The sequence below is a fragment of the Chiloscyllium plagiosum genome, unplaced genomic scaffold, assembly GCF_037043375.1.
Source record: "Chiloscyllium plagiosum isolate Xiang-an unplaced genomic scaffold, Cpla_swu_hap1 HiC_scaffold_8, whole genome shotgun sequence".
Taxonomy (NCBI): domain Eukaryota; kingdom Metazoa; phylum Chordata; class Chondrichthyes; order Orectolobiformes; family Hemiscylliidae; genus Chiloscyllium; species Chiloscyllium plagiosum.
The window spans coordinates 97,309,667-97,332,818 of record NW_028270146.1 but is presented as its reverse complement, the minus strand read 5'-3'; the positions used below and the strand labels follow the sequence as shown (position 1 = coordinate 97,332,818).

The window sequence follows — 23,152 nt, the reverse complement described above, 5'->3', positions numbered from 1 at the left end:
GAGGCAGTTCAGAGGAGGTTCGCTCAGTTTTCCCAGAGAGGAGGGGTTAGTGGTATGAAGAGAGATTGAACAGTTTATGCCTATACTGTTTGGTATTTAGAAGAATGAGATGAGATCAAATTGAGGTATTCAAGATGATAAAAGGTATGGATAAAGTAGTTGTGGAGTGGATGCTTCCTCTTGTGGTGCATTCTAGGATGAGAGGTCATAGTCTTAGGATAAGGCGTAGCAAATTTAAAACAGAGTTGAGGAGAAACTACTTACAGAACATAGAACATTACAGCACAGTACAGACTCTTTGGCCTTCGATGTTGTGCCGATCTGTGGGACCAATCTAAAGCCTATCTATCCTACACTGTTCCATTTTCATCCATATGTTTATCCAATGATCATTTAAATGCCCTTAAAGTTGGTGAGTCTACTACTGTTGCAGGCAGTGTGTTCCATACCCCTACTACTCTCTATCACCCCTAAATTTAAAACTATGTCCCCTTGTGCTAGCCATCACCATCCAAGGAAAAGGTCTCTCGCTGTCCACCCCATATAACCCTTTGATTATCTTATATGTCTCAATTAAATCACTTCTCAACCTTCTTCTCTCTAATAAAACAGCTTCAATTTGCTCAGCCTTTCCTCATAAGACTTTCCCTCCATACCAGGCAACATCCAAGTAAATCACCTCTGGATTTAGCCAATAGCTAAATCCCCAATGTAAATAGCAACGGTGAGAGGGGGCACGCTTGTCGCTTGCCTCTGCCAATACTTTCCAAAGCTTCTGCATCCTTCCTATAATACGGTGACAAGAACTGTATGCAGTACTCTAAATTTTGTACAGCTGCAACATGACCTTGCGGCTCCAAACCTTAATCCCTCTACCAATAGAAACTAACACACAACATGCCTCTTAACAACCCTAACAACCTTCATGGCAACTTTCAGGGATCTATGTACACGGACACCAAGATCTCTCTGTTCATCTACACTACCAAGAATCTTACCATTAGCCCAGTACTCTGCATTCCTGTTGCTCCTTCCAGAATGAATCACCTCACACTTTTCCGCATTAACTCCATTTGCCACCTCTCAGCCCAGCCCTGCAACTTATCCACGTCCTTCTGTAACCTGCAACATCCTTTGTCCACGTCTCCACTGACCTTAGTGTTAGAAAGAGAAGAACATCATCTGCGTAAAGGATGATCTTATGCCTTCCTGCTCCTACCGCCGGGGCAGTTATATTGGGGTTTATTAGGGGTAAATCCCAAATGTAAATAGCAACGGTGAGAGGGGGCACCCTTGTCGGTTGCCTCTGCCAATACTAAAATTGTCAGACCGTATACCGTTACTGAGAACCGCTGCTTTAGGGTCACGATATAACACTGTCACCCACCTGGCAAAGACCCCTCCAAGATCAAACCATTCCAGTATATAAAAGAGGTACGCCCACTCCACCCGGTCAAATACTTTCTCTGCATCCATGGAGACTACCAAGCCCGGAATCGACCCTTGCTGGTACACCTGAACCATATTTAGCACTCTCCTAATATTATTAGAGGAACTGCGACCCCTAATAAAACCTGTCTGGCCCTCCTTTACAAAGAAGGGCAAGACCTTCTCCAGCCTCAACACCAGCCTCAACACCAACAAAATTTTAAAGTCGATGTTTAATAACAATATAGGTCTATACAAAGTGCATTCCTCTGGAGCTTTCCCTCTCGTGAATAAGAGAAATATTTGCTTCTTTCAAAGAAGATGGGAGGCAGTCCTGTCTGTATGAATAATTGTACATATTCAACATTAGCCCAGCCATCATGTCTATGAACCCCTTATAAAACTCACTCTGAAATCCATCTGGGCCGGGTGCTTTACCACTCTGGAGCTGCCTCAATGCCTCCTGTATCTCTTGGGTTGTCAGAGGGGTGTTCAAAAGAGACGCCTGCTCTGATGTTACACTTGGGAGGTCCAATGCCTTAAAAAAGGACTCCATCTTCGCCAATCTGTCCTCAAACAGCCCTCCAACTGGTACATCCCAGCGTAGAATCTCCTGAATGCTGCATTAATCTTTTTGGGATTCCAGGTGATAATACCAGAACGCTCTCTAATGGATATGATAGATTGGGGGGGCACTCTTCTTTCTGGCCGAGTATGCCAAATACCTATCCGGTTTATCACCATACTCGAATAACCTGTTTCCCAAAAGAAATCTCCCTCTTTGCTGCCTGGGTGAACGCGGCATTCAGAAGGCTATAATCCACTGCAACCTAGTTATAGACTGTCTGTCAAGATATGCTGTTTCGGCTGCCTTCAGCCGAGCCTCAAACACATGCTGCTGCTCTCCCTTCTGCCGTTTCAGAGTCACCAAGTAAGAAATAATCAAAACCCCTTGCATAGGCCTTGGTAGTCTCCCAGAGCACTGACCAGCCATACCCGAATTCATGTCCCAAAATAATTTTAAATTACCGTGAAAAATACTCTATGAGCTTACTATCCTTCAGGAGGAAAGGATCCACGTGCCCGTGCCATGCTCCTGTCCCATCGCCACCAGCCTTAACTTCCATGTACACTGCCGCATGATCAGAAATGGCTATGTTCCCAATTCTATAGGACAGCACTGAATTCACGAAGGCCGAGGGGACAAAAAACAAGTCAATCCTAGTATAGCACATATGTAGATTAGAAAAATAAGTGAAGTCCCTACCCGCAGGGTGAAGACATCTCCACATATCCACCAATCCCAGCTCCCTGTTCAGGTCCACCAGCTGCCTGGATTGCAGGGATACCCACAAGACCCCTTGGCATCCTATCCACCTCGGTGTCCATACGTCGGTTAAAGACTCCCCCTATAATTGTATGACATGGCCAAAGGGTCATCAACCTGGAGAGCGCATCTGTTAAAAAAAAAATTTGAGGGGGTGTGCCGGGGAGCAATATACATTCATGATTCCACATTCCTCTCCATGTATTAAAGCTTTAAGGATCAGAAACCACCCACATTCGTCCTTAATTTGGTCTAACAACTGAAATGGAAGATTCTTCTGAATGAGTATAGCTACTTTTCGAATTGAAAGATAAAGAAAACATCCGGTCGAAACCTCCCTGCTATAATTTTAAGTGCTCCTTATCGGTTAGATGTGTTCCTTGCAGCAAGGCTACATCGACTCTTTCTAAGGCTGGAAAGTATCTTTTTTTTCCCTTAATCAGTGAATGACTCCCTTTAACATTCCAGGTGTACCATTTAAACAAGCAGTTAGCCACAGCCATCCGAAGCAGCCTGTGATCCCCCGGGAGGAAGAATTCCATTTAGAACGCGCCGAGTGAAAACAAAAAACAGTTCATATAAAATACAACTACAACAACTACCAAATTATAACTTCTAACAATTACTTCCATAATGAACCAACATATAACACAAATAAGTCGAGACTTCCCCCTTGCCCACAGGGGGCGCTCATAATATCCTCTAACCCCTCAATGGCTCCTTCTAGCTGAAGCCGTGCCCCAAACCCAGTCAAAATTAAGTATAAAAAAGTTACAAGTGTCTGACAACAAAAAAAATTAAAAGTTGACATTCAACCCATCCCATCCATTCTTTGACCCCAGGCAGTGATGGTTTAAAAAAAAGAATCCCCACCCCAGACTAAGAAAGAGAAAAAGGGAATGACAAACAAACAAAGGATAATGGGAGGAGAGAAAGAAGGGAGAGGAAAGAGAGAGAGAGAGAGAGAGAGAAAAAAGGGAGACCCCCACATATTAAAAAGACAAAACTAGGCAAACTACAGAAAACAGAAAGCGAACACTATTTTCCGTATTATTTGAGCCAGCCAGTCTATTTTAAGGTGTCCAGGAAGTCCTTTGCCTTTTCCGATGAATGAAAATTATGCACGGACCCTCCGTGGCTGAAACATTACATCACCGGATATCACAGAGTACTGAATATTCAAGTCCCTCAGCCTCCTTTTTTACCTCATCAAAGACCTTCCTCTTATGGATCACAGCTGCAGAAAAGTCTTGAAAGAACATAATTCTTGATCCTTTATATATCAGCGCCTGTGGACCCTTCCCCAGTGTTCTAGAAGCTTCCAACACCATTTGCTTGTCTCTATAGTGCTGGAGTTGCTGGTCTGACCGGGGCCTGTCGACCTGAACCCAGTCTGCCATGACCTCCAGCTTCAAAAACTGCAGGAGCCATTGCTCCAAGAAGCTGATCAGCTGGCCTCCCTCTTCCCGCTGTGGCAGCCTGATCAGGCGGGTATTCTTGGATTGATCCTTGTGAACAATAGTTGTTAATGGCCTGTGGAATAGTGGGACTTCATTATCAGCACAGTTAAGTTGTAGCAATTTTACAACGTGGTAGAATTGTTTACTCCCAAGAACAGTGTGGGCAAGGGTAACATGTGTTAGAAAATAAGTGCAAGTGAAAGAATCAGCATGTTGATGTCAAGAATAAATTTCCTGTTTTCCCTTTGAGGTTTAAATGGTGAGTTAAAAATCTCACTAATGAGTGGTGACTTCCTTATTTGGGTGCATTTTCATATCATTATTGCCTCAATGGACGTCACTTCTCTGCAGCTTCAAATTCTCTTCTTCCTCAAGAAATTACACTGCACCAATTACTTCATATGTAAGAGTAATTACCTGGTGGCAGCAGCTTAACACTTGCTTCTCCAGGCCTTTTATCTGATTCTGTCTTCATAATAATGATCCTGCATGTACTATAGGCACCATCCACCTCTACCTTTCATCCATGCAATTTGGCACAGCCAAACAACCAGGCTAATTATGTTGTCATACCTCTTCTGGGACCAACTCTTGTGCCAGCAGCTTGTGTGGCAGACGTAATGTATATGCTTCAACTAGGTATTCAAATCTGAAAATAAAAGAGGACCTGTGGGATAAAGAAGGACTATTATCGAGAAGTGCTATTACTGCCCAGGGTATGGTCAGTCAAGCATTTAGTTGTAGCAGAGTCAGCATCCATGTCCTTACACTTTGGGATTGGGCCATTCAAGATCTGTAAGCCAAGTCCAATGAATCCAGAGATTACAGTTAAGTCAGTTTGGGTACTGTGGAGACATCAGTCCAGGGATAGGCCAGTTGTTTTGCAATGAGGGAAAGAAAGGGACTAAGAATGATGAGAATGAGAAAGAGAAAACCATCAGTAGTGATGGAAAATGAGATGTTCCACCACAAGTGGTGAGGTGTCCTCAGTGAGTGAATAAGAAGTCATTCCTAAACTAACCCTAATTTAATGTGGCATGGCTTATTGAATAATCTATAAATATTTAATTGGACAGGTTAAAATTCAGTGGTTAGGACCATCTCTTTTTAAAACATTTCAAGTTCATTGTTTTTGGTGTTCAATGGATAATGTTTGTCTAATTTCATAAGACCATATGGTATAGGAGTATAATTGGGCTTTTTGGCCCATTGAATCTCTTCTACCATTTGCTTGTGGCTGATATGTTTGTCAATGCCATTCTCCTGCCTTCTTCTTTTAACCCTTGATCCCCTTACTCATCAAGAAGCTACCTATCTCTGTCTTAAATACACAATGACTTTACCTCCACAGCCCTCTGCAGCAATGAGTTCCACAGATTCACCACTCAAGAAATTCCTCCTCATTTCATTTCTTTTGAGTCACTTCGTCTGTGGAATCTTCGTGAATGTTCCACTCTGCATCAGATGTGCTGTTTTCAGTTTAAAAATCATTTCTCTCCTTGCGTTGAATTGGATGTTCCACATATTTTGAATGATTTGGTGACAGTTTGCACACAGTGCCTCAAATTTAATGATGTTAACCAAGTGCAGCAAGCTTATTTCACTCTTAATGATGGCTCTTCTTCTTTCAGCCATCCACCTATTCCATTCAGTATGAGTATGATCCTTGAATGGCATGTTGAAAAGAGTGAACTATGGACGTTGTACCCTGAGGTATAATTACGATGCAATTTTATTTCTTTGCAGATACCTCTTGATTTCAACACTTTTATAAATCTCTGGTCACGTGCCATGTTAGTGAGCTGCATTCTTTATGTTGACTACTGCGGTGCATACTCTATATATTATTGATACATGAATTCTCACCATTCTTCTCTCCCAAACATGGGCATCTGTAAAATCTACTACAGACAACTTGGTTTTCAGCATGGTTTTACAGTTGAAAATTATATTTAATTCTGTTGCCCAAGCAGGCTAATGCCACCATGAATCACACCTTCTCATGTCTTGTGATTTTCACCAGAGCTGTTCTCAAACATTTCATCCTCGCAGTTCAGTGTCATAGAGTCATAGAGATGTACAGCATGGAAACTGATCCTTGACGGTATTAGGCAAGAACTTTCAAAAGCTGGTTGGAGGCAGATGTTTTCAGGTAAAGGGACGACTGGAAAATGGGGAGCCTTCAGAAATGAGATAGCAAGAATCCAGAGAAAATATATTCCTGCCCAGGTGAAAGGGAAGGCTGGTAGATATGGGGAATGCTGGATAACTAAAGAAATTGAGGAGAAGGTGAGGACTGCAAATGCTGGAGATCAGAGATGAAAAATGTGTTGCTGGAAAAGCGCAGCAGGTCAGGCAGCATACAAGGAGCTGGAGAATCGACTTTTCGGGCATAAGCAGATGCTGGAGATCAGAGTAGAGAGTGAGGTGCTGGAAAAGCACAGCAGGTCAGGCAGCATCCGAGGAGCAGGAGAATCGACATTTTGGGGATAAGCCCTTCATCAGGAAAATGCTGCCTGACCTGCTTCGCTTTTCCAGCAACACATTTTTCAGCTAAAGAAATTGAGGGTTTGTTTAAGAAAAAGAAGGAAACATATGTCAGGTGTAGACTTGATATAGCGAGAGAATCCTTGGAGTATAAAGGAAGTAGGAGTATACTTAAGAGGGAAATCAGGAGGGCAAAAAGGGGACATGAGATAACTTTGGCAAATGGAATTAAGGAGAATCCAAAGGGTTTTTACAAATATATTAAGGACAAAAGGGTAAAGTGACTGGGCATTATTGAGATTTCATCTTTGCTTAAGGAATCAAATCTGCTTTGGGTATGCAGTAAATAGCCTCTTTTCATGTGTCAAGAATGAGGTGCTGGAAAAGCACAGCAGGTCAGGCAGCATCTGAGGACCAGGAGATTCAATGTTTAAGGCGTAAGTCCTTCATCAGGAAAATTTTCCCGATGAAGGGCTTATGCCCAAAATATCGATTCTCCTGCTCCTCGGATGCTGCCTGACCTGCTGTGCTTTTCCATCACTCACTCGCTACTTTGATCTTCAGCATCTGCAGTCCTCACTTTCTCCTTGTTTTCCCCATTGCTGGCTATAAAAGGCTTATGCTAGGACTTAAAGTTGTTTTTGATTATATCTCTAAGAATTTTCTGTTCAGAGATATTTTTGTAGAAGCTGGCTTTTCAGGCTGTTAACTGTTTGATGATGTATTGAAATACAATTTGTTGAGTTCTTCTCTTCAAATGCTTTCATGTCTTTTTCTTGAGCTTCACTACTGCCATGATTTTCTAGGCAGTCGATCCCATCACTGCTGTCATCTTTTGTATGGTTTTATAGCCACATCTGAGTCTTATGGTTCATTTCATACTGGTTGAAGAGAAGATATTGTCAAGAACTGGCTTTCAGCTTATCTTTATAAGACTATCACAAATCAAGACAAATATTCAATTCGTGGTATTCTGAGAGAGATATGTACCAAGTTGTAATTTTACTGTTGCCTTATTGAGAAACTATTCCAAATTGTCTACCAACTTATGCTTCTCTGCACATGTTTCTAACGTTCAAACTGCTGGATATCTGGCTTCTGCCTAACTCTTCATATGTTTTACTCCTTTTTTCTAACTCCACCCACACTGTTCTAATCAGGTCCAGTGAGCACCAGTTTAATGACATCATTACTGGTTACTACAGTGTTCGAAAGCCCTTCCAAAACAGGTAGGGAGCTTCAGGGTTTTAATCCAACAGGAATATAAATTTCAAAGTCAAGGTAGTGTGTTTAGCGGTTGAGAAAGTTGTGATGCTTGAATGCATCTACTGCCCTACTATTTCTAGCCGCTAGAGGTCAGTGATTTGGTTAGTGTGGTTAAAGAAGCTATGATGAGTTGCTGTGGTGCAGATGGTACATTCTGCAGCCAATTTGTAGCAACAGTGGAGAGAATGAATGTTTCAGGTGGTGGATAGAATACCAGTTAATTGAAGTGCTTTGTTTTGGATTGTGTCTAAAAGTTTTTGATTGTAGAGTGGAGACATTTTGTATGCTGTGAATTGTGTTCAGGAACACACTGCCTGAAAATATAATGAAAGCAGATTCAAAAATAATTACAAATCTAAATAACATGCATAATTAAAATTGAAAACCTTTTGCGGTGGATTAAGAGCAGAAAGTGGGATTAACTTCAAAGTTTGTGAGAAGATTTGTAGCTCGGGTGCTCGTTGTTGTGGTTCTGTTCGCCAAGCTGGGAATTTGTGTTGCGGACGTTTCGTCCCATGTCTAGGTGACATCCTCAGTGGTTGGGAACCTGCTGTGAAGCACTCCTGTGATCTTTCCTCCGCCATTTGTAGTGGTTTGAATCTGCCGCTTCCGGTTGTCAGTTCCAGCTGTCCGTTGCAGCGGTCGGTATATTGGGCCCAGGTTGATGTGCTTATTGATTGAATCTGTGGATGAGTGCCATGCCTCTAGGAATTCCCTGGCTGTTCTGAACAGGAGATATAGAGTCAGTATGGATAGAGCTGAGAAATTATAAGGGTAGAAAGACCCTATCTACAGGCCCTCAAATCGTAGTCTGGATGTAGGGTGCAAAAATTGAATAAGGCGTTGAAATTGGCCTGTCGCAAAGGTGTTACTACAGTTGTTATGGGGGATTTCAACATGCAGGTAGACGGGGAGAATCAGGATGTTACTGGACCCCAAGAAAGGGGGTTTGTGGAGTGCTTCCGAGATGGATTCTTAGAACAGCTTGTACGGGAGCCTACCAGGGAGAAGGCAATTCTGGACTTGGTGTTACGGAACGAACCGGATTTGATCAGGCACCTCGAAGTAAAGGAGCCATTAGGAGGTAGTGACCATAATAATAAGTTTTAATCAGCAATTTTTGAGAGAGAAGGGAGAAGTGTCAGTATTGCTATTGAATAAAGGGAGTTATGGAGCTATGAGGGAGGAGCTGGCCAAAGTTCAATGGTTCAATACCCTAGCAGGGATGGCAGTGGAACAACAATGGCAGGTATTTCTGGATGCAATGCAGAAGGTGCAGGATTAGTTCATTCCAAAGAGGAAGAAAGATCCTAAGGGGAGGTAGAGGCGGCCGTGGCTGAAGTTAAGGAATGTATAAAGATTAAAGAGAAGTATAACGTAGCAAAGATGAGTGGGAAGCTGGAGGACTGGGAAACTTTTAAAGAGCAACAGCGGATAACTAAAAAGGCAATACACGGAGACAAAATGAGGTATGAAGGCAAACTGGTCAAAAATATAAAGGAGGATAGTAAAAGCTTTTTTAGGTATGTGAAAAGAAAGAAAAATGGTTAAGACTAAAATTGGGCCTTTGAAGACAAACGGGTGAATTTATTATGGGGAACAAAGAAATGGCAAAAGAGTTGAATAGGTACTTTGGATTTGTCTTCACTGGGGAAGACACAAGCAATCTCCCAGATGTAATAGTGGCTAAAGGACCCAGGGTAATGGATGAACTGAAGGGTGTTATATTAGGCAGGAAATGGTGTGGATAGACTGTTAGGTCTGAAGGCTGATAAGTCCCTGTGACCTGATGGTCTGCAACCCAGGGTACTTAAGGAGATGGCTCTAGAAATCGTGGATGAATTGGTAATCATTTTCCAATGTTCCATAGAATCAGGATCAGTTCCTGTGGATTGGAGGGTGTCTAATGTTGTCCCACTTTTCAAGAAAGGAGGGAGAGAGAAACAAGGGAATTATAGACCAGTTAGCCTGACGTCAGTGGTGGGAAAGATGCTGGAATCAATTATAAAAGATGAAATTACGACTCATTTGAATAGCAGTAACAGGATAGGTCAGAGTCAGCATGGATTTACAAAGGGGAAATCATGCTTGACTAATCTTATGGAATTTTTTGAGGATGTAACTGTGAAGATGGACAAGGGAGAGCCAGTGGATGTAGTGTACCTGGACTTTCAGAAAGCCTTTGATAAAGTCCCACATAGGAGGTTAGTGAGCAAAATTAGGGTACATAGTATTGGAGGCAAAATACTGACTTGGAGTGAAAATTGGCTAGCTGACAGGAAGCAAAGAGTGGTGATAAACAGGTCCCTTTCTGAATGGCAGGCAGTGACCAGTGGGGTACCACAAGGTTCGGTGCTGGGACTGCAGCTGTTTACAATATACATTAATGATATAGATGAAGATATTAAAAGTAATATTAACAAATTTGCTGATGGCACAAAGCTGGGTGGCAGGGTGAAATGTGAGGAGGATGTTAGGAGAATACAGGGTGACTTGGACAGGCTAGGTGAGTGGACGGATGCATGGCAGATGCAATTTCATGTGGATAAATGTGGATAAAATCCACTTTGGTGCCAAGAACAGGAAAGCAGATTGCTATCTAAATGGAGTCAAGTTAGGTAAAGGGAAAGTACAACGAGATCTAGGTGTTCTTGTACATCAGTCAATGAAGGAGGAGAAAGTGAGGTCTGCAGATGCTGGAGATCAAAGTTGAAACTTTATTGCTGGAACAGCACAGCAGGTCAGGCAGCATCCAGGGAACAGGAGATTCGACGTTTCGGGCACAGGCCCTTCTTCAGGAATGAGCAGAGAGTGTTCAGCAGGAGAAGATAAAAGGTAGGGAGGAGGGACTTGGAGGAGGGGCGTTCCAACGTTCCAACGCCCCTCCTCCAAGTCCCTCCTCCCTACCTTTTATCTTCTGCTGAACACTCTCTGCTCATTCCTGAAGAAGGGCCTGTGCCCGAAACGTCGAATCTCCTGTTCCCTGGATGCTGCCTGACCTGCTGTGCTGTTCCAGCAATAAAGTTTCAACATCAGTCAATGAAAGCAAGCATGCAGGTACAGCAGGCAGTGAAGAAAGCTAATGACATGCTGGCCCTCATAATAAGAGGAATTGAGTATAGGAGCAAAGAGGTCCTTCTGCAGCTGTACAGGACCCTGGTGAGACTGCATCTGGAGTATTGTGTGCAGTTTTGGTTTCCAAATTTGAGGATGGACATTCTGGCTATTGAGGGAGTGCAGCGTAGGTTCACGAGGTCAATTCCCAGAATAGCGGGACTATCATATGTTGAAAGATTGGAGCGACTGGGCTTGTGTACACTTGAGTTTAGAAGGATGAGAGGGGATCTGATTGAGATGTATAAGATTATTAAAGGATTGGACACACTGGAGGCAGGAAGCATGTTTCCGCTTATGGACATAGTTTAAAAATAAAGGGTAGGCCATTTAGAACAGAGTTGAGGAGAAACCTCTTCACCAGAGAGTGGTAGATATATGGAATGCTCTGCCTCAGAAAGCAGTGGGGAACAAGTCTCTGGATACGTTCAAGAAAGAGATGGATAGAACTCTTAAAGGTAGTGGAATCAAGGGTTATGGGGATAAGGCAGGAACAGGATATTGATGGTGGATGATCAGCCATGATCATAATGAATGGTGGTGCTGGCTCAAAGGGCCGAATGGCCTACTCTTACACCTCTTGTTTATTGATTGCAGAGAATTGTAGCTGAAACTGAGTGAACGTACCCGATGAGAAGCCTGTCAGATATTAATAGGATGATGAGAGAAGAAGCATTTTGAATAGCTTCAAACTAGCCATGGTTGGAGCCCTTCACTTTCACCTCAAAGTCTTCTCAGCTTGTCAGTTTGACTGAAGAACCTCTTTCCACCTTGTGTAATCACTGCAATGACGCTGGAGATTGTTAATGGGTCAGGAAATGAGTGCCCTTGCTGGTATTCCAGAATTTTTGTTTTAAGAGTATTTACTGACAGATCTAATTGACTTCCCCAGTTATCTTCAATCCTGCCCCAGTGAAATCTGGCAAAGGTCTATAAGTTGTCTGAACCCTGACTCAAGTATACTTAAATTTAACTACTTGCACAAAACCTGCCACCTATTGCCTGGAACAACTCTCCCGCCTTAAAAAATTAACTAAAGTTTCAATTTTAAAAAGAACTGAGTAGAACTTGTTAAATTTTCATTCGAGGATAGTCCCATAAATAATGTTTACTTTGTACGAGGGGAGAAAGCCAGTTCATGAATTAAAACTTTCTAAAGCAGCGTAGATGTCACCCAATGTTATTTTGGAGGTCAATACCAGTTTTATTTTAAGCATTATATTTTGCTCAGTCTTTCTTCAGAAGTGACTTAGCAGCGATGAGACTGAAAACAAAGGGAACCTTTATTAATGAAACAATACCAATTTGTTCTTGTTGACATTTGATCAATTATGTGTATGGTCCAGTATTGAAGGCAGCCATACTTCAGGAGATTAAATGAGTTTGCAAATGGTGAGTTGGCTGATGTGCTGTCACTCTTTTATTTTTGTCTCTCAGGGAAAGAAGAAGCAGAAGCTGGTCTTCGGGAAGACAATGCAAATGCAGAGTGCCACAAGTGGTATGTACTCATCTCACTGCACTGGGGGAAAAGAATATTCAGTGGCATTAGCGAGCTTTGAGAAGATTTATAGCTCAGGTTGAGGTTCTGGACATAAGTTTACTCGCTGAGCTGGAAGATTCATTTTCAGACGTTTCATCACCATACTAGGTAACATCATCAGTGAGCCTCCGGTGAAGCACTCGTGTTAGTGACCTGCCTTCTCTTTGTGTTTAGATTTTCTTGGGTTGGTGACATAATTTCCTGTTCTTTTTCTTAGCGGGTGGTGAATGGGGTCTAAGTCAATGTGTTTGTTGATAGAGTTCTGGTCAGAATGCCATGCTTCTAGGAATTCTCGTGTGTGTCTCTGTTTGGCTTGTCCTAGGGTGAATGTGTTGGCCCAGTCAAAGTGGTGTCCTTCCTCATCTGTGTGTGTAAGGATACCAGTGATAGTGGGTCATGTCCTTTTGTGGCTAGTTGATGTTCACGTATGCTGGTCGCTAGTTTTCTGCCTGTTTGTCTGATGTAGTGTTTGTTACAGTTCTTGCAAGGTATTTTGTAAATGGCATTAGTTTTGCTTGTTGTCATTGTAGGGTCTTTCAAGTTCATTAGCTGCTGTTTAGTGTGTTGGTCGGTTTGTGGGCTACCATAATGCCAAGAGGTCTGAGTCGTCTGGCAGTCATTTTTGAGATGTCTTTGATGCTGGGGAGAGTGGCTAGGGTTTCTGGATGTATTTTCTCTGCTTGTTTGTGTTTGTTGCTGAGAAATCGGCGGACTGTGTTCATTGGGTACCCATTCTTTTTTGAATACGCTGGACAAACAGGCAGAAACTAGCCACCAGGATACATGAACATCAAATAGCCACTAAAAGACATGACCCACTCTTACTAGTATCCTTACATGTGGATAAGGAAGGATATCACTTCGACTGGGACAACACATCCATCCTAGGACAAGCCAAACAGAGACATGCACGAGAATTCCTAGAAGCATGGTATTCCAGCCAGAACTCTATCAACACACTCATTGACTTTGACCCCGTTTACCACCCTTGGAGAAAAATAACCGGAAATGACATCATTACGGGTAATGGAGTCTCCAACCCAAGGAAACCTAAACACACAAATAGAAAGCATGTCACTAATACCAGTGGTTCACTGGGGGCTCACTGATGATGTTACGTAGTATGGTAACAAAACATCTGTAAAAGAACCTTCCAGTTCACTGAACAAACTTGCATCCATTTAATGGTGCTTCAACATTCATGGATCAAGCTCTAATATGTGGATCTGTGCTAATTTACAACACAGCTACATTTGTGCAGTTTTTGCAGAAGATCCAGTATAATCTATGGTTTAGATTTCATTCAGCACCACAGTTTCATGAAGTCACTTCCTGATGACAATGTGCCAGATTCCAATTCCTGTGTATAGCAAGTTTCTCTTATGGGCACGAACTGGTTGACAACAGTTGGTTTTCCTACTAGTTTATAGAGTATTTGCGTTGATTTATTGCAAGAGTTTTATTCAATACAACTATTAATTCTTTGGATAATTCAATTAATGGTTTCATCTAGCATAAATGTGTATTTTTGAAAAATTGATCTCCAGTAAGATAAGATGGTATAAATGATATACTCTTCATTCCTCCCTGTCTTATTCCATTTAATTAATTACAAAAGGAATACAAATATAGAAAGAAATACATCTTTGAGTCACTTTGTCACAGTTTTTAAAAAGCTGACATTTGGAACTAACAGCTGGAAAGATAAGTTCAGCTCAGACTCATTGCTGGTCATTCTCTGAAATGCTCTATAGAGACACTATTCATTTGTAAGACGCCAGCTCTGAATTATAAGCATTCTGTTTTTTTTAAAAAAACAAAATTACTGAGAATACACTGGGATACATACTGAAAGCTGTGACTATTTGTTTTCTATCAGTTACATATAATTATTTCATGGAATTTGGGCATTGTTGGCTAGAACTTGACAAGATGTCAGTGAGTTACCTCCTTGAACTGGTGCAGTTCTCGGGGACTAGGTACGTATACAGTACTGTTTAAAAAAGAGTTCCAGAATGTTGACCCAGAAACGGTGAGTAAACAGTGATATGGTTCCAAGTTTCAATGTTGCGTGGCGTGAAGGGTAATTGCAGGTGGTGGGATTCCCATGCATGGGTTTGAATGTGCTGTCGAAAGAACCTGGGCAAGTCAGTGCAGTACATCTTGTGGATTTTGCACACTGCTGCCACTGCATGACAGCGAAGGAGTGACTGTTTAGGGTGATGCAGGAGTGGCCAGTCAAGTGGGCTGCTTTGTTCTGAATGTTGTCAGGTTTCTTGAGTTTTGTTGGAGTTGCGCCCATCCAGACAAGTGGAGTATATCCAAATCTGGGATACGTAGACTGGCGAGGACAAGGTTAAGTGGATTTTTGCCAATTGTTGATTCCCTCACAATCACAACTGTCTCTTTTAGGACTTGACCAGCTTGGTCTCGTGGTGCCACTGAGCCATTTTTGGTAATGATATTGAAGTCCCTGATCTTGAGAACATACTGTGCCCTGGACAGTGGTGTTCAACATGGAGAAACACTGATTAGTCATCTGAAGAGGAGCAGTAGGTGGTAACTAGCAAGAAGTTTTCTTAGCTGTTTTTGACACATCATGAGATGTCATGGAGTCCAGAGTCAATGTTGAGCATCCCCAGGGTAACCCCACCGCTGTGCCACCACACTTGCGATGATGATGGGCCTGTAAGGTATAATATCATTTTATTGCTAGACTAAACTCCTTGATTAGTTTGTAGGGCAGCTCTCCAAATTTTCACACAAGCAACCAGATATTTCTGAGGAGGATCTTACAGGGTCAACAGGACTGGATTTGTCATTGTTATTTCATGCACCTTGGTCAAATTCATTAGACTGTGGCATGGTTTGATACCCTTGCATGGTTTGTTTGGCCATTTCAGTGGGCCTTTTAAGAGCCAAAGATTGTAGGATTCCAGTAAGTATGGCAGATTTCCTTCCCTAAAGTACTTTTGATTTTTGTGACATTTGACATGTTTTCATGGAGTTAGCGTTTAACTCCTAATTTTTTATGAATTCAAAGTTCTTAATCTGCTGTAGTTGGATTCAAACCCGTGTCCCTCAGATTACATTATCATTGCCACCCCCTCGGTCTATTTTATGAGATTTAAGATTTATCTACAACTGAACACAACTAATTCTGATTACCTGTACTTGCAATACTGTGTTTTGTGTCAGTCCAGTTTTCTGTTATATCTGCATATATATCAGAAAAGCAGTGCCATTTTCAATTCTTTAACTGTTCAATTTTGAATGTAGCTGAACATTTTATCTGAATTTCAGGTCCAATTTTTCTCATGGTTTGCCTTATTTAATTGACCTATGGCTTTTACTTTAATGACTACCACAATAGATATTGGAGGTTATCATACTTACCGGTGATTCCAATCTATATGTTTCATAATATTTTAATTGCATATGTTTTGTCATTCTTTTTCCAGTTTTGAAATTTGATTAGTTTTAAATCTTGTTTGTCAGTTCAAACGCAGAAAAAAGGGTTGTGGCAGAGAACATCGGACTTCATATATGATAGGAGTTAGAATGATTTGTTTGTTCATGTTTGATACTAAAATAAAAAGAACATGATGTTATCAGAGTCCAAGTTTATTGAAAAATTTAAAAAAACTATTTGGCAGAGTTGCTGCACACTTTATTGCTTACTCATTTCCCATCAATCCCCAAGTCTGCTGTTTGCTATTCTTGACCATGTTTGTTGGCAAGTGCAGTGATTTCTCCTCTGTGACTCTGTGCAGGTTATTTCCAGAATTAAAATTCAGATATATAGTTTGTTGCCAAGTTTTGTTCTGAGCAAAGGAGGTCAGTTCTCGAGCAAAAAGGAAGCAGCCTGCTGAAACTCACTTGGTTTACCAAAAACATAGCTATAATGCTTTTTGGCCACTTTTGTGATGTTGGGTATTGTACTGCAGTAATTTCTTTTTTGCCAACTTTTTAGACTCACTTTTCAGCTGTATGGGCTATTTCCCAATTTTTTTCATCAATTTTCATATTACCAGAAAAGTTTTTTTAATTGCTACATGCAACATACAAAAGGATTCAATTTTCATAGTGTTACAGCTGACCAAAACCAAGTTTGCCCATTAACTGTCCGATGATGGAAGCCTGCTATATTCTCTTTTGACCTTTTTACCTCGAACCTCCCTGGTCCTTTTTTTTTCCTAATCAGCCTGTTCAGTGATGTTATTACACACTGGAGCAGATGGAACTTGAACCAGGACTTGTTCAGCCCTATTGAGGTATCTTATCTTATACTTTTCACTTTTAACTTTTCTTGAATTCATTCATGGGCTGTTAGGTATCACTGACAAGAACAGCAGTCAATACCCATTTCAATTGCCCTTTAAAAGGTAGAAAGTCACTTTCTTAAACTATTGCGGTCTGTGTAGTGAAGGTACTTTGACCCATTTGGAAGAAATAAAATTATTCCAAGACTGGATAATGTGTCGCTTGGAGGAGCTCTTGAAAGTGGCTGTGTTCATCCTGCTTCTGCTCATCATCCTAGGTGGTAGAAGTTATAAGTTTTGGGGATGCTGCCGGAGAAACTTGAGTCAGTTTCTTAAGTGTATCTTGTTGGCATCACAAACTGCTGAGGTGTTGTGTGTCTTGAAGCAGGTGTTGAGAGAATGAACCCTACCGGTGGTGGGTGGATATCTGATCAAGCTTTGTTCTGTGCTGTGTTGTGTTTCTTGAATCATGTTGAAAACTGACCTATCCAGCCAAGTATTGGATATTCAAACCCGCACTCATAATATGTACACTGTAGGTATAGAAAGGTGTTTAGGAGTCAATAGATAAGTCACTCACAACCAGCCTGTAGTAATAGCCACGCTATTTACATGGTTGATCCAGTTAAATTCTGGTTAATGGTAACCGCCCCCCCAAAAAGCTGACAACAGGTAATTCCACACTAGTCATGCCATTGATTATAATGGGGGTTGGTTAGATTTACTTGTTTGAGATTTTCATTGCTTGACACTTGTATGGCATAGAAATTATTTATTTGCCCAAGCTTGGATATTGTCCAAGTCTCGATGCATGCATGGACTTCTTCATTGTCTGCAAAATTGTGAATAGAATTAACATACTAATCATCTTTTCAACTTCTTTGGGAGGGTAGGTCCAATGAACAGCTGAAGCTGTACCCTGAACATAGTCAACCGTGACCATCTTCCATTGTGCTAGATATAACTCCAGCCAGTGGAGAATATTTCTTGTGTTTTCTGTGACTTCAAATTATTAGACCTTGACATTCAATTAAATGCTCTCTAGATGTCAAGAGCAGTCACACACAACACTTTTTTTTGGAATCAGTTCTTTTGACAATTCTAAACCAAAGTTGGACTGCGTTCTGGAGCTAATTGGGTTTGACAGAACCCAAATTGAGCATCACTAAGCAGATTTTTGAGTGCACACTTCTTGATAGATTTGTCAATAACATAGTCCATTAATTCTGGTAGTTTGCTAGATTGCACTTGTCCTACTTCCCATTTACTTCATTGGGTAGTTGCCAGTGTGGTAACTGTACTGGAACAGCTTGGCTAAAAGCACTGCTAGTTCTGGGACACATGTCATCATTGCTACATTCTCTAGCCATGAGGTTGTCAAGACACACATCCTTTGCATCACACGAATTGAGGCATGCTGGATAAAGACTTGTACCACATCTTGGAGAAGTTGCAGATTGGTCAGCCATTAAATGCTTCTAAATGAAAATAGTTGCAACTGTTTCAGCCTCCTCTTTTTTACCCTGCTAGGTACTGTCATTGTGAACATTCCTATTCTGAGTCTCCTCCTCTGATCACCATAGATTATGGTATAGAAGTCAACTCAATGTTTAAGACCAGTCTGTTTTATTTTCTCAGCATCATAATTCATGTTTAGGCCTATACTCAGCTTATATGTCAGCCCCTCATTTTATCATCTAATAAAATCATGTTTAAGGTTACATATGTCTTGGGAGTTGGTCTGAATTTTTCAGCTTAAAAATCCATGTTTAGGATTAAACTCCTAAAAGGTTTGTCCATCGTTGGGAGTGAATAGATAATATGGGCTACAATTTTATGAAGATGTCTAGGAGTTAAAGCACATGCATGCAAAGCAGAATGTTGGTGCATGGCGACCAACAAACAGAAAATGGGTTCTCCTGTTTTGGGGGGGAGAAAAGATATATGAAGTTAGTTTTACATTAAAAGCATTAACATTTGCTAACTCATCAAATAACTGCAGCAGCGAAAGAATTCATTGTTTGAGAAAATGAAAATGAATATGCCCTAAAAAAGTAATGCAAGATCAAATGTGCCACGAAAACAGCTTCCATCCACTGGCCTCACCTTGAGAAGCATGTATTTGAAGTGTTTCAGAAGCATAATGCATACATTCACACGTAAGTGAGCCAAGTAAATTCCAGAATCCAGCAAGGGTTTTGGAGCAACAGTACTTGGTGTAACTGCTTTATGGTAGGAAACCAGTGTTAGGATAGAAGTTCAAAATTGTTTAGAGACTACGAAAACACCTCAGTGTCAAACTATCCAGTTTCCAGCGATTCTTCTTCAGAAAATCTGAATACCTATTACATCACTCATGCCAATGAGTTTATTCATGCCCAGTAACTGAAATTTGGAGTAGAAACATTCAAAAGCATTTCTAGTTAAAACCACAGGACATGAGAAGGCAAGGTTTATGGTGAAATGAGCTTCATTGACTGACAAAATTAATTTTCAAGCGTAAAACTATGCTGAAAATAAAGTTACCTGGAATACTTTTAGCAAGTAATAAATTTGCTCTTATTTTAACTCAAGAAAGGCTTGTGATGGGGTCTAATTTAAATAAAATTGACTAATTAGGTAGTAGTACAGCCTCATGCTGTAAAAATAATGTTTTGTGAGCAAACAAGAAAGCTGAACAGAGGACAGCCAGTTCACCCCTTCTCATCTTTATGTACCAGATAGCAGTTCAGAGAGACAGACTTTTGTTATTTCATGGAATTGGATGTGGGTAATGGGCAGGAAAGTGCGATTGGTGCAGAAGATTAACTGTGATGTGTTGAATAGCAGAGCAACTTTGGACCATATCGTCCATTCCTATTTTTATAAATGTAATTAAAGAGGCTCGTAAATAATAATTGGCAGGCTGTTTCCTTGCCCATATTTGAACTGAAGCTGTGCCACTTCATGGGCTTTTGAATCAATGTTGAAAATTCCGAGGTGCATTCTCTACCACTGTAGTCCTCTCCAATGGATTTGACCCATCAGTGATCCAGGAATTACCCAGGGATGGTGATTGGGAAGCCTGAACTATTAGTTGGAAGTTAGGATTCAGCAAATATGTCAGGATATTGCAGGAAAAGTCTGTGGGACAGCTCTCTCAATTTTGACACAAGTCTTCAGATGTGAGAGGAGCATTTGTAGGGTTGATTGGGCACAATGTGCCTTTGCTGTATTTTAATCCAATACCTCAGTTAACCCTGAATCATCTCTCTGGTGCAATTCTTACTGTGCTTCTTTGCAGCAATTGAATACAACAAAATGGCTTTCTGGGTCCTTTCAAAGAAGATACCATGATGGGTTGAATGACCTCCTGTGTCATAAACTTTGGTTCTAACCACAATATTGTGGATCTGAATTGTCTAGCATTTTTGTGGCTTCAAAACATGTACCCGCCTTGAGTATTTTCATATGCTAATTGACTGGCTGTGTATTTCCATCATTTTGAATTTATAATTTCAGATTCCGAGTGTTTGCAGTTTTTATTTATTTATACCAAGTTTTGGTTGTACTTTATTACTGTCACTAGGTGCCACCAGTGCACTATGTAAATATTTTGGCATCATCTGGTGTCAAGAATTGCTCACTACACCTACTGCATGCAATACCTGTTACCAGTAGACTGAAACTTTTCATTAACATTTTGTTCTGGCCTTCAGTAGAATTTTCAACTCTTGTGAATGCTAGATATGAGAAGAAAGGTAATCTCATTTCCTTTCATATAGATGTTTATCATGTTTCTTTCATTACACTGTTTCATTGCAAAGTCACATGTTTGAGTTTGCATCCACTATGTTTAGCAACGGTGTAATTTTTGTTTGTGGTTGAGACTGATTTGTTTAGTGAGCAATTTAGTTGCTTTGTTAAATTATGAAAACAAGAACTTGGGGGGGTAGGGTTTTACTTACCTTCAACCTAATAACTGTTTTCATGCAATCAACAATCTCGCAAAGATATTGTCAATGCCATGTTATCTATTATGTCCACCTGAGAAGACAAATGGGGCTTCATTTTAATGTTCTACCTTATAGAGCATCTCTGACTGCGCAGCAATCTCCAAATCTTGCACTGTAGTATTAAAACTAGATGTGCTGAAGTTTCTTGAGGGACTTAAATCCATAGACGACTTACGCTTCACGCATTGGCATCGATACTGATTTACATGCAGTTTGGTTTTACAAAAGGCTGTATATGCAACTTTCCTGTAATATTCTGTAAATTATTTTCTGTTGCTAACATTGAAATTACATCATTAAAATACATTAAAACTCTCTTGTGACGTAGGTGAACAGTACTGATAACAATTAATAAGTTGAAAATATTTTTTCTACATAAGATTTGCATATCTTGCTGTGATTAAAATTTGGGTTTTGAATCAGCATGTCTTATTTCTGGTAGGCTATAGGCACTAAACTAAGAAAATCTTTCAGGATGGCTCAAACAGACGAGAGAAACTATCACAGCACTGCCGTTTAGATAGTGCTGTGCTGAGGCTGTGTCCAATGTTAATACTGGATTCAGAAATTCCTCAACACGTCTAGGATTAGAATGCTTTTAATGTGCAGTAAATCTCTTAGCCATTATAACTAGTTTCACATCACATCTACTCTAGAAATGGCAGTGGCTAGAGCAGAAAATGCTATTGATTGTTTGATTTTGCATTTTAATGTGCAACATCAGTCTCATGTATACTAATCTTTGAGTCTGTTTATTTGAAGTGAAGCTTTTAGTGTAGTGAATAGCACATTATATGTATCTGTTAATAAAGAAATATGTGATAATAGTACTATGCCAAAATGAGAACTGAGTTATTGCATTTTCTGGACTGCTACCCATATGTTCTCCTAATATGGTACAGAAGCCTAGTATAAAAACAAAAATTGCTCAAAAAATTCAATAGGTTTGGCAGCATCTATGGAGAGAAAGCAGAGTCAACATTTGAGGTTCAGTAACACTTCTTCAGAACAAAGTTTTAAAAATCACACAACACCAGGTTATAGTCCAACAGGTATAATTGGAAGCACACTAGCTTTCGGAGCGCCGCTCCTTCATGCACTATGCCATCAGGTGGTTATGGAGGGCACAATTGTCAGCACAGAATTTATAGCAAAAAAGTTTGCAGTATGATGTAACTGAAATTATACATTGAATAATACCTTTAATTGTTTGTTGAGGCTTTCATCTGTTAGAATACTATGATAGTTTCACTTCTTTCATGTGTAAATCACAAAACTTTTTTTTAAAAGTTGTATTCTCCGGTTAACTGTAACAATGGGTGTTAGCTAGACAATATGTTGAAGGTGTTAGCCTCCTGTGTTCTCCAAATCATTCTTCAGAACAGACCTATAAAGGATCTTTGGACCTGAAATGTTGACTTCACTTTCCTCTCCACAGATGCTGCCAGACCTATTGAGTTTCTTCAGCAGTTTGTTTCAGATTTTCAGCATCTGCAGTTTTGTTTTTATATATCCAGTATGCTTTTTCCTCTGCCAATTAATCAAAAGTTTTTGGAAGCTCCCTGGTAGGTATAGATAATTTCTCTGGTATAAAACAAGTCACAAAAAGATATTAGTATCAAATTAGTGTCAAAGTCTATACTGAATGATGATGGCCACAGTGAGAGTGTCATTAAAAAAGTCAAGCTGTAAGAGGAGCTGCCAGGCACTCATTCCCGTTTATCTTGTTGGAAGTGATTTGTGCAGATGCAAAGTTTTCAAACTGATGCGTGGAATGGGGAATAGGAGGCATGTTTATCTGAGATACAAAGACACATGAATTGTGTTTCAAAGCTATAAAGTATTGGATAACACTGCAAACCACATCCTCATCAGCAAACTTTGGCTTCTACAACTGTATAACTGATGTCAGAGCAAGTTATGTTGCTCAATATTTGAAAGCTCAGCAATTGAAACATAAAGTTGTGGATGTTAATTCCTGAGGAACAAATAAAGCCAGTTGGAAGACAAATAAGAAATGTAATCCTATCTAATTGAACTAAGAATTCATCTTTACTGGGTATGGTGAAAATCATTGCCACAATATGGAGCATGCATCAGGCAGAAATCTGAAGGAGAGCACTGCATAAGTAGTTTAGGAATCTCTAATAAAGACATTGGGATGGCATAGTGCAGAACTGCTCTGGAATGGCTGCTAGGATCTGATATCCTGCCAGGATATCGGACTCGCGATGAAGAAATACTGGCTCAACCAGGCACTGGATGATTGCTGC

At 40.5% G+C, this 23,152-nt stretch overlaps 1 protein-coding gene across 2 annotated transcripts in view; it reads left to right on the top strand.

The window, feature by feature from the left end:
* Nucleotides 1–23,152, top strand: part of LOC122553844 (regulator of microtubule dynamics protein 3-like) — a 265,040-nt gene that overhangs the window by 43,820 nt on the left and 198,068 nt on the right. For both annotated transcript variants that reach the window (XM_087990143.1, XM_043698252.2), the window contains exon 6: nt 12,520–12,580. In XM_087990143.1, coding sequence (XP_087846269.1) covers nt 12,520–12,580 — 61 coding nt within the window. The remainder of the gene's footprint in view (nt 1–12,519; nt 12,581–23,152) is intronic.